The following is a 12,662-nucleotide window of genomic DNA, read 5'->3' on the forward strand; positions in this document are numbered from 1 at the left end:
CTTTAATTTAGAAAGAAAATGACTCATATTTTGTTGTTTCACAGCCCTTGGTGTGTTCTTTTTCTCAGTGCCAGGTCGTGGAACCGAAACAGTGCACGAGCGTTTCAACTTGCTGCGTATGTGCATGATGTGTTTGTCATTTGTTCTTGTGCTTTTTCTTTTCCATTCCTAATGAAGTTCGTTTTTATTGTTAAGCATCCCTCACAAGGAACGTTCGTTGAGGAGGAGTGGGTGACGAGCCAAAACAACGCAGCCTTGGCGAACGATTTGTTACCATTCTCGTGACACAACTGCTAACCATAGCAATAATAATAATCCTAAATGATAACTTAAGCAGCAGTTTTAACTTTAACTGCTAATAACGGGCAACCCTAAAACGCAGAATCCGGAAACTGGAATCCGGAAACCGGAAACCGGAATCCGGAAATCGGAAATCGGAAAACGGAGTCGGGAATCCGGAATTCGGAATTATTGATTTTTAGAGTGACGAAAGAAAAAAATTAACTTCAGCAGTGCTTAATAAATATATATACTGCCTGTAAAACATAACTAGTTTTGAACAGCACCCCCCCCCCCCCCCCGCCTCCCCACCAGCTATACATTCGGCCTGGTTGTGCAAAAGGTGGATAACGCCATACATTGGATTAAACATTATCCAGTAGGGGTTTAGTGGTGATTGTTTCGGGTGGATACTTTGATGACCTTTGATCAACCTGGCTCCAACAAGAGCGCGGCTCTTGCCAAGCTCACACTGCCAAGAGAAGACTGGTGAGTAGCGCAAAAGTGACAGCATCGATGTGAATGCGATTTTTGCGTGCGATGAATCTTTCAACGCGACAACCGTAAAACACAGAAATCGGATTCGGGAAATCCGGAATCCACAAGTCAAAGAAAACAAGATCTTCTAATACGCGAAAATTACGTTGCATAGATTTTGCCTGTAAAAAGGGCTAATAAAAAGGACCTCAAACTCCACCTCTTTTGAAACATGGGTTCTCCGCCTGTCGAAGTTCGCGCGGCGTTATATCTAGTGAAGGCTATGGTTAAGAGAATCTTAACTAACATGCATCACAGTTTGATTCTATGCACCCTGACAGCAACTGAAGTAAGGTTGCCGGTAATTGCAGTTTTAATTACGTGATCTGCAATTTGTGGAAGGTATAATTTGGCCTTCATGTCTAGTAAATACTAAACAAGATGTCAAAGAGGACCGGATTTCCGTCACTGGTAGCAACCTGTACCTCGAGCTCGATAGTCGACTCCCTCACTCCTTATATGCAAAGGTCAAGTTGCCTCGTCTAAAAAAGTTTGTTTTTCTCGCCCAACATACAAGGTTAATTCGAGAACAACACTAGTTCACACTGATGGTGTTGCAAGTCACTACCAGATATTCTTAACCGCCTTCATATTAAAAGAATTTCTAGACACGGTTGCACACTTACTCCTGTCTCCTCCTCCTCATATAGTTTTAGCAATCTCGATCTTGAAGTAGTTGCAGTAATATGTACTTATTGACTGAGTGGGAGGGCGGGACGGGAAAATATTTTGTTCTCGCTCAGGATGTCCTGACCGAGAGCCAAATATTTTCCCGTTCGGCCCGACCTAACTCAGTCAATAAGCATTTTATAATATGACCTGAAAATTTTGAAAATTCTGTTTGAACGTAAAGAGGACGCGATTACATAACATCAGACGACCGCGCGTGGAACAACTACAATTAAGAGTGGATGTCTCTAAGAGTCAAAGAAGAATAACAAAATCGCGGACATGGTCAAAAATTCGTTTCGTCCCATTTTTTGTCTACAGGTAGCTATAGGCACTAGCTAAAGTGAAATGGGGTTAATTTGTGTAAATATTCATTTTGACGGGAATAAACCGTTATGAACTACATGATCAAAAATGAGTGCGTGCGAGCTCGAAATTATGCAGTTTTCAGGCTGTCCTTAGATGACACGGCAGGCAACGCTAGCGATTTGCTCAGGTTCCTGTCTGCGTGTCGACTGCGTGACATGTGATAATCTGTCACGTAACGAGATCAACTAACAATACATTCTGCCTCACGAATAAAATCTAAACAAATATATTGCCATCATGAACAGAAAAATACAACAAAGAAACAGACTTTACAAATGTCACAAATTTAAAACGTACAGTAAAAACTTTATGGAACGAAAATAACGATTTAATTTTCCCACGGGAAACAAATGTAACCAGTTAACGAAAGTAAACGAAAAGCAAAAGCGTAATAATCGTCGGTGATAGGAATAAAGATAACGGCTGCTTTAACTCCAGTAGAAAAAAAAAAATGTCTTGTTCTTTCCTTGACATTGTTGGTGGCGTTTGTGGTACAGAGGAACGCGCAAGGCATCCGTCCACTCAGACAGTATCGCTGTCATCGTGCAGCAAGGATATCAGAAGCCACAAGCGTTTTTTACAGTTTTCAGGTGTTGAGACAGAGATAGCACTTATCTTAGCAAGAAGCGGGATTTTCGTGAAGCCCGTCAATTTTTCGGAAATGACCGTTTGCCCGTTACATCGATCAAACCTTGGAATCGGATGGAGAAGAGCTAGTAGATTATGTTCTGTGCCTTGGGATGTCTCCGGTCACAAAAAGAAATCTTAAAAAGTACCCGCAGCAGAAAGGGGAATTACTTTGCAGCACTCAATACAAATTTTCGAACTTACGAAAAACCTCGTACCCGTCGGATCAGGTAAGCGATTACAATGTTTATTCTCACTTTATGCAAGGATATACATCCGTATAGCTTCTCATTTCACGCAGGGTACTTGGCGGGAATCACAGACTTCATATCCTAACTTCAAATCACTTCACTGCCGCGTAAAATAACGCCAAGTTTAACAGCAAAATTATTTTCATGTCTCACGAGTTTCCAGGATTTTTGCAAATATTTTTACGTCGGAATCTTTTTCAAACACTGACGTTTGCTCAGCATTTTCACCTCTTTCAAGACTTATTCAAAAGTAATTAATGGCGTGGGGAACACTCGAATTGAAATATTCACAGATATTAGAATTCCTTCCAACAATGCTCGGAAAAAAGGAAAGGAACGTAAAAGAATGACTTGTGACAAGGTAAAATATAGAATGCGTAATCAATTTGAGGTTTGTGGGGCTTTTGCCTGAGCTAGTTTTGTTCTTTTGCCACATTCAGAGCTATTGGTTCAAGGGGGATGTGTAAAGTAGAAAATAATTAATTAATTCTTTCTCTCTCGATGTCTACAGCCCCTGGCAAAAACAAAAAATCAGTTAGAATCGCAGGACTTAGGTGCCTCAGGAGGTGCGGAAGACATCACAGAAGGTCTACGTGGTCTAAGTTTGGTGAGTTTCCTCAAAGTGTTTATGAAAAATTTCTCTCCAATATAGTTACTGGAAGGGGAAAACCTTAACGCATTTTCTGAATTTTCCCTTCTCCGCCCTGTTCAGGGGTTCGACCCACGCGGGAGAAGGGCGTGTCCAGGATAACTTGCATGCGCATGCTCAAAACGCCACCATTGCCGCACGTCAACGACTGGGCAAAACCATACATGGCACAAGAATTGGAAAGGCGTGCCCTGCCCGGATAGCCAGTCACATCCCAGAATACAGCCAAATAATAAAGGTTTTAAATTAATATATGGCTTCTCAACATTTTTTCTAAATGTTCCAAATGGAAAATAATACTGAGTAGTAACTGGATAAAGATACCAGGATAGGTTACCAGTGAATTATATCAACTATCGACAATTACTTTCCAGCTCGCATGCGACTTGCGCTTTTATACACGACACTCCGCCCGTGCATTCGGTTGATCTCATTTTGAAGCCATTCAAAGCAATGTGTTCACTTTTTCGTCAGGTTGATGAACAAGCGAGTGACTCTGATATTCCAGCCATTACTTGTCCTGTAACTGTTGGTGATGAATCATTGCCAGAAGGTTCCACATCCAGACGGCAGAGCCTTTTTGTTCGGCAAGAAGATTCCGAAGAGAGTGATGAAGGCTCTAGTCTAGATAACGAGTCCCAGGTGCAGCTAAATCGCTTCATACAGCTTCGAGACGTCAGTCCAGTACGTCACACGTTATCAGTGCCATGGAATACAGCGCACGAGCGTACTAAACGCAGATATCTACGGAGAGCTCAACAATGTATATCTGCATTCCTTGATGTCCTGGCGCCTGAAAATTCGCAAGAACTGTTGACGGAGCTTTGTGATCGTCATGCTGTGAGCAGAGAGAGTCTGGTAGTGGTCGAAGGCAGAAGGGAAAACAAAAACGGAGCTTCTTAGTGCATTTGCTGAGAGCTACTTGAACGCGCAACATTGGAGCACAAGACGACAAATACTCTCTTTGATGGCAGATAAGTTATCCCTTAAGGAGATGAGAGAGTTTATTCCAGCCGTTACTAGCTATCGCTACAACATTGCCCGACGCCACAGGATGTTACATGGATGAGCTGCTCCTCTTCCAGACCAGGAGAAAAAGAGAATGAGATGGAACCTGTAAAATTAGACCATTTTGTTTCTTTCTAACGAGTCTACACACAATTCAAAATGTTCCTTTTGGGGAAAAACTTCTGAAATTGTGAACTGGCGAGATCATAAAAACACCCAATGTGATCAGAACAATGATACCAGAGCGCATTGTCCAGCAGTATCAACAATACTGCTGTGAAACCAACTTTGAGCCTACGAGTAAGAGAACCCTACAGAGAGTTTTGGCCGTGTGTACTTCATCTGTTCGCAAGTCTCTGCAAGGATTTGACAACTTTTCAGCACAAGGAGCGGAAGCATTTGATCATTTAGAGAAACTCGTAGACAAGCTTGTTGACTGTGGCAAGACTCAGCAATGGGCGAGGGAAATTAGGCAGTAACTTCGTCTGTCGAAGCAGTACCTAGAGGGCGACTACAAGGTGGGGGCATATTTTATAATTATGCGTTGCTTTTGCGGAAGTGATGTAGTAGACTTCTTACCATGATACACGGCTACCTCTTTCTTTCTTTCCAAGTCTTTTTGATGCTTAATTCATGAACAAGAGTTTACAATTCACTGTTATATGCTTACACACACGTATACAACGCTGAGAATCGTTTAAGTAATCTTTTTGAAATGTCGATGTGCATGCGTTGCTTTGCAAATATGCACTAATCACGCGGTTGTCATTTTACCTTTTTTTTTAGTTACATGCGATGGAGGCCTCAGAGGTTTCCGATCATTGTCGAATTTATGCACTAAGTGACCCAAGCAATGCAGAATTTTGGGGCTCCTGAGGCCATCTCCACATGCACAATGAGTCATGTGTGCAGTGTTATGAAATAGAGGGAGTCATGCGTACCATAGAAGATGAGTGTTCAATTGCGCTCTCGTCAGCAGAAGATCAAGCTGACATGCTGCATGCCATCAAACAGGCAAGGGGTGATATCATTAGCTGGAAAGCCCATCAGCTACGTTCAGTCCACCGAGCTGAGGAAAAGCATTCAGTTTTAGCCAAACTTGCCAGCCGATCGGTGCTGTTAGTCCAGGACTGGGCAATGAATTATACGCCCCGAAAATATCGAGAGGCACAGTCAGATTGGTTTGCGAAGCGAGGATTGCCGTGGCACATTAGCGTTACTATAAGACGGCCAGACGGTTCTGAGCACTTCTTGAATCGCAGACACTTGTTCACGTATTTCAACTGCGCCCAAGACAGTGTGACTGTGGCTTTGATAATGCTTGACTGCCTCACTACCCTGAAAAAGGAAATTCCAGGCCTGGAAATGGCTTATTACAAACAAGATAATGCTGGCTGTTATCACAGTGGAAATTCAATCATCTCAGCTAAGCTGGCCGGTGATGCCGTAGGAGTGGCTGTTGTAAGAAACGACCTCTCAGACCCTCAAGGTGGAAAGGGGATGTGTGATCGCAAAGCAGCAACAATCAAAGGAGACGTTGGAAGGTACGTAAACGAAGGCAATGATGTCATCAACGCTTTACAGCTCAAAACAGCCCTTGAATCTGGCCAAGGAACCACAGGAGTGAAAGCAAGCTATGTTGCTGCCAAGCCGTCAAGCACCTTTAATATCAAATGGGATGGCATAAGCTTACTCAACAATTTTGAGTACGACGAAACCGGCGTACGAGTGTGGAGAGCATTCAATGTGAGTTCCGGTAAAGTAGTGCTATGGGCAAAGGTCGAAGGAGTCATGAAGCAGCCCGAAAAATTGGAAATCCTAGACCCCCATCGCAGAATGCAAGTGGCGCACCGCCGTTCAAGATTGTGAGACACCGACGTATCAGGAAAAGCTGTGTCAAAGCAGACTTCTCAACTGAAAACGAAAACCAAGATCGAAGCAGTATTGGTTAAAATAAGCCAGATGACATGCTTTTCCCATGTCCAGAGGAAGGATTTGTAAAAGCTTACAGTCGCTTTGCAAACCTCCAGACACACCTAGATACTGGAAAACACCAAATGATGCTCGAACAGGAAACTCTCTACGATAGAGCTAAAAGAGAATATTCTTACAAGCTGACGGAGGGATGCAGTCAAATTCCAAGCGTTCAAGTTACTGTCCAAATAAAGAGAGACGCCTTGTTGCCTCTTCCAATGGGTTGGACCCTGAAGACAATTAAGAAAAAGGTGCGTTTTACAAAGAAACAGACCGAATTCTTAACTGACCAATTTCAAATAGGGGAGCAAAGAAGACGGAAAAGCGATCCACGGGAAGTTTTGAAAATTCATTCAGCATCCGATTGTATCTTTCGATCTTAACATCTGCGAACTTGGACAAAAACGTACCCTCACAACTTTAAGAGTGGATAGGCTAAGAGACATGTGCATCGACCTTGGGCTGGATGTTTCTGATATTTCACTTCGGAAGAGGGGAAAGCCATACATCGCACGACTCACACAATTAGTCCAGGAGTGTACCTGGACTTCCAAGTAACTGAGCACTGTACATTTCACGAATAACTGATCCGCTGATTACAAAAGGAGGTGCGTGTATAATTTACAAGAGGCCGTTGCGTGCCAGCAGAGTCCTACGTATCGCATTTCAGTCACTCGAGCTCGCCACTGCTTGTGGAATATCCTCCAGTTTGTGTTGACGATTTTCGGTATATTCGAAACTGGCGAGTGCAGAAGGCGTAAAAGGATGCAAATGCTCGAATTCATGTTCACTGGATGCGAAGCAAATGTAAACTAACGGCTGTGTGGCAAATTTAACCTGTCGTGTGCGATTCAACAATTCAACCTTTTGTGTGCAGAATTATGCAGAACTATGGCGCGATTCACAGGGTAGGAAAAGTCGAAATGTGTTTCTCCTGTCTCGGTATATGAAAATCAAGTGTAGTTGTAGACATTTTAATATTTTTCTAGTCATTTCAACGGCCAGTGAAGATATAACTGACCAAAACAGTTATTTGTGTGCAACACGTTTAATTTTATTATTATGCATCTCATTATGGCGTCATAGTATTCAACCGAAATACGGACGGTGGTCATCTCTTGATAGTTAAAGGTCCCAAAGAAATAAAACCCAAATCGTAAAGAACTATCTTTCAAGGTTTCTTGGTAGTGTTATTGTAAACTTTGAGACACTTCCACATGTATTTTTGCCAAGCTATTCTAGGCCACTTTTGCCTTAATTTCAAAAGGCCGAAGATGTCGTCTCTTAACAGAGACGTAGCTCCTCCAGGAATATCATGAGACAAAAACTATCACTTGGTATCAATAAAGCAAGTCCATCTCTACATTTCTATAGCTAGAAAAGTCCTTCTGTTACATTTTTTTTCGTATGACAACTGCCCGAAAAGTGCTTAATTTCAGGATCGCGCTTGGTGAAATTTGAGCAATTGAGCCCCCGAAAGTTTTTAACGGTGTATTCCCGTTAAAGTGCATATTTCAAACATCTAAACCCATTTCCGTTTGTTTACTATGAGGCTACCTACAGGAAAAAATTAGCCAAATCGTTTTTTGACCGTGTCCGCGATTTTTTCAATAATCTTTGATGTATATCGATGCATGACTCTACGGAAAGCTAACTCCGCTTGAAGTCGCACTAGTTTGCTAAAGAATGCGCAATAAAACTAAACACATGGATTGGATGAATTTGGCCACAAATGTGCCGAGTTTAATTTGATCCAGGACACGTAAATTGTAGCAACACATCTACAGGATTTCCATTGTTCAGCAAAGGTGGGGCGAAAAAGATGCGTCCACATTACTAAATGTAATCGAACTATCCGATGTCTGGTAACAGGGGATGGGGGGCGGGGGGGGGACGGGAAAATTTTTTCCTTGCGAGATACCGAGGGTACGAGGGCCAAGGGAAGAAGGTCGAATTGCTCGAGAGAAATATCTTTTATCCTTGAGGGAACGCCCCCTCTCTTCCCTGGGGTGATACTTGACACAAACTAGACCTACGGACCATTGCGTGACCGTCACGGCTCCACATAAATAACATTATGCGTAAACATATTTGTCACGTTCCACAACCGATGGAACTGGATTATTGCAATGAACGGATACGACACACGAATCCAATCTAGAAGTCCGCCATGCTGCTTTAATAATCAACTTCCCAACTTACACTGCGTGCTTAAGTATATTATGTATGATGCACCGAAATGTACCTTACAAACACTACATCCCTTCCTTTTTTGGTATAACCACTATGATCTTAGGGAAATGTCAACACAATTGAAAGTCAACTAAAAACCTAGTACGACTTAAACTCACAAAACGGCTGGCCATAAAAATTATTAATTCTCCTCTTTTGAACCGTAACAGTCAATAATGACATCAAGTCATAACAAAGTCTCTAACAATAGCATTCAAGTCAAAACAGAGTCCTTAACAACGACGCTCAGGTCATAACAAAGTCTTTAAATCTTTCCGGCAGTTTCCTTGCCCTTGTTGGTCTCGTCATAACTGGGCTGCTCAGTTTTTCTTGTTCTGCTTCCGGTTCTACAGGATCAGCAACATCAAACAATGGAGTTGTTTCCTCCGGATTCTGTGATGCTTCCTCGTACTTCTTTACATGTGTTGTGTTTCGCATAAGTTGAATGCCTTCTGGTGATTCAACGACAACACTGTTCCCAGTTTTGGTTACAACATCATAAGGCTCAGAAGCAAATGGTGTTGACAACTTGTTTTTACGCTCTTGTTTTACTAAGACTTTGTCACCTGGAGCTAGGTCTGACTCCTGGGAATTCCTCTTCTTGTCTGCATAGTGTTTAGCTTTGGCTTTCATTTCGCCATCTCGGTCTCGCATCTCACTCTCTGTACTCTCCTCTCTCAATTCAGGTAGTTTAGTACGCATCTTCCTGCCAAACAAGAGTTCTGCTGGACTCACACCTGTGGTAGTATGAGGGGTTGACCTATATGCTACCAAATACTTGCGAACTTCCTTCTTCCATTCTTTTCCCTCAGCTTGAGCTATTTTCATTCTCTTGAGGAGGGACTTGTTTTGTCTTTCCACTTCGCCGTTCGCTTGTGGCCACAATGGTGTGGTCTTCCTGTGTTCTATGCCGTTATCCTCCAAATACCGCTCAAACACTTCTGATCTGAACTGTGGACCATTGTCGCTTCGAAGTGATTGAGGTAGTCCATGTGTGGTGAAGATTTTCTCCAAACACTCTATGACTTTCTCTGATGTTGTCCAACGCATGCCTTCCACTTCATAGTATCTGCTGAAGTAATCAACGATGACTAAGACAGATTCTCCTGATGGTAATGGGCCTAATAGGTCTATAGCCAAATCTTGCCATGGGCTACTTGGTAATGGGGTTGACTTGATTGGCTCTGAGTTTGCCGGACTGCTTACAAGCTGACAGCCATGACAGGTTTTGCAAAACCTCCCGGCTTCCTTGTCAGTCCCAGGCCACCATACCTTTGATCGCAATCTCTGCTTCATACTGACAATTCCTGGATGTCCTTCATGGGCAAGGCTCAGTACTCGAGGTCTCAACTTGCTCGGAATGACAATCCTGGTACCTCGAAGAATTAACTTGCCAATAACACACAGTTCGCCACATACTGGTATGTACTGCTTGTGCTGATCACCTTTCCAGTTTCCATCTTTAATGTGCTGACGCAATTCCACGAACTCTCTGTCCTTTGATGAGGCTTCTTCAATTTCACGTGTTGTCATCGTTTGAGGAGTGGCAGTTACTGCGACAAACCTGACAAATTCATCTGACACCTTGTGCGCTGATGAAGATTCTGCTTGCTCGTTCGCATGCAGTAAGCGTGACAACGGATCGGCAATATTCTGCTCTCCAGGTAGGTATTTGACTTGGAACTTGTATGGCTGTAATCGCAAGATCCATCTTTCGATTCGTGCACACGGCTTCGATCTGCTTGAGTAGATTGTTTCCAACGGTTTGTGGTCAGTGTACAGTTCAAATTCAATGCCGTAAAGGTACACATGGAATCGTTCACATGCCCATACAACAGCCAAGGCTTCTTTTTCCGTTTGCGAATAACGCTTTTCCACATCGCTTAGACTCTTGCTTGCGTAACTAATGACTCTTTTCCTGCCTTGCTGCTCCTGGATGAGGATCGCACCGAGGCCTACCGGGCTTGCGTCTGCTATGATTAGTGTCTTGGCATTTTTATCAAAGTAACCAAGAGTTTCTGCACTTGATAGCCTCCTCTTAAGCTCATTGAATGCGTTCTTCTGCTCTTCTCCAAACTCGAAACGGACACCCTTTTTGGTTAATCTGCGCAATGGCTCTGCGACCGTAGCAAAGTCCGGGATGAAACGAGCATTGTAGTTTGCCAGTCTCAGAAAGCTTCTGACTTCTGATGCACTCTGCGGTTCTCTTGCATCAACGATCGCTTTTACCTTGTCTTCCGCAGGGCCAATACCATTGTCGCTTAACACCAGTCCCATGAACACCATCTGGGTCATGTGGAACCTGCACTTCTCTGCATTCAGCGTGAGATTCTTCTCTTTCAGCCTCTCCAAAACTCGCTGCAATCTTCTGTCATGTTCTTCAGTGTTCTTCCCATGAATAATGATATCATCTGAGATGTTGGCAACACCTTCACAGCCTTGTAATGATTGCTGAATGACATGCTGGTACACTTCTGGAGCTGAGCTTATCCCAAACATAAGGCGCTTGTACTGGTATAGACCACAATGCGTAGTGAACGTTGTGATACTTCTGGAATCTGGATGGAGTTCTAATTGGTGATAACCCCATTTTAAATCCAGTTTACTGAACACTATGCTTTGGTTGAGGTTTTGGAGCACTTCGTCCACTGTGGGTATGGGATAACGTTCTCTGATAATGGCTTCATTAGCCCTTCGCATGTCTACACAAAGGCGTATTTCGTCATTCTGCTTTGGGACTACTACAACTGGACTAACCCACGGGGTCGGGCCCTCTACCGGTTCAATTATGTCCATGGCTACCAGCTCTTCAATCTTTTCTGTAACCTTGTCTCGAAGACTAAATAGGGTGCGCCTGACTGGTTGCGCCACAGGAGGTACGTCTGGATTCACATGCAACTTAACTTGGTAATTCTTTAACTTTCCCACACCTTCAAAGATTTCTTTGTAATCAGACATGATCGTCTCATTAGATGTCAAAGTTCAGATCCGGATTCCTAATTTCAACACGCCTAGCTGTATGGCAGTTTCTCTTCCAAGCAGTGCCGCCCCTTCACCATTAATAACAACAAATTCGGCTTCGACTTCTTTCCCCTCTACTCTTGCCAGTGCTGAGAATGTTCCTAGAACGTTCAGCGGCTGTTTACTGCCGTACGCATAAAGCTTCTTGCCACTCTTTCTCGACACACACTTAATCTTGTCTTGCTTTAACTTTGACCACAGGTTTTTGTCAATCACATTGGTGCTCGCACCCGAATCGATCAGCATTGCAACTACAACTCCGCCCACAGTCACATCTATTTTTTCAGGAGATGTAGCGGAATTCACAGTAAATGCATACTCATCTTCATCTCTTTCACTTCCCACATACCTTACTGACTTCTTCTTTTTCTTTCCTTTTGTCTTCTCTTCCCGTCTAGGTTTGGGAGGTTTGGTTGTTTTCGTTCTACACTGCGAACCAAAATGGTCAGCTCCTCCACACTTTTTCCCTTTCGCAGGGCATTCAGAGTCTCGTCCAAAATGTCTTACTTTTCCACATCTGTAGCATGCTCGCTTTACAGACTCCTTCTCTTTGTCTTCCTGCTTGTCGCGGACCAAATTCACATCCTTTCGGCCTTCCATATTCTCCAGCTGTGATTGAACTCGCTCGTGATTTGCTGCCGTCGAAAGAAACAGCTGTAAGGTTAATTTCTCACCTTTTTCCAGTAGTTTCTTCCTTAATTCATGTGATTTACATCTCTGCACGACTTGATCACGAATCTGGTTTTCGGCTTGTTCGCCGTAGTCACAGTCCTTGACCACTTGCCTCAATCGCGTCACGAACTGAGCCACAGTTTCGCCGTCCTGTTGTTCCATGCTGCGGAACAGGTGATTTTGGTATGTCGAGTTTACCTTTGGAATGAAGTAATCGTTCAAAGCCTTCACCGCTTTTTCGTAATCTTTCGCCTCGCCTGTGTCAGTCAACGTTTCGAAAATTTCTTGAACAGCTTCGCCGGCAGAATGAAGGAGTAAAGCTCTCCTCTGGATTTCATTATCCGCTTTATCCGCTTCGATGAGCAAGCCTTTGC

At 43.4% G+C, this 12,662-nt stretch overlaps 1 protein-coding gene across 1 annotated transcript in view; it reads right to left on the reverse strand.

Annotated features, from left to right (window-relative positions):
* Nucleotides 1–11,577: 11,577 nt before the first annotated feature.
* Nucleotides 11,578–12,662, reverse strand: part of LOC145491524 (uncharacterized) — a 2,906-nt gene continuing 1,821 nt past the window's right edge. The window contains exon 1 of the mRNA XM_081470767.1: nt 11,578–12,662. This exon is cut by the window's right edge and continues 1,821 nt beyond it. Within this exon, the coding sequence (XP_081326893.1) occupies nt 11,578–12,662 (1,085 nt within the window).

The sequence above is a fragment of the Orbicella franksi genome, chromosome 6, assembly GCF_964199315.1.
Source record: "Orbicella franksi chromosome 6, jaOrbFran1.1, whole genome shotgun sequence".
In the NCBI taxonomy this organism is placed as follows: domain Eukaryota; kingdom Metazoa; phylum Cnidaria; class Anthozoa; order Scleractinia; family Merulinidae; genus Orbicella; species Orbicella franksi.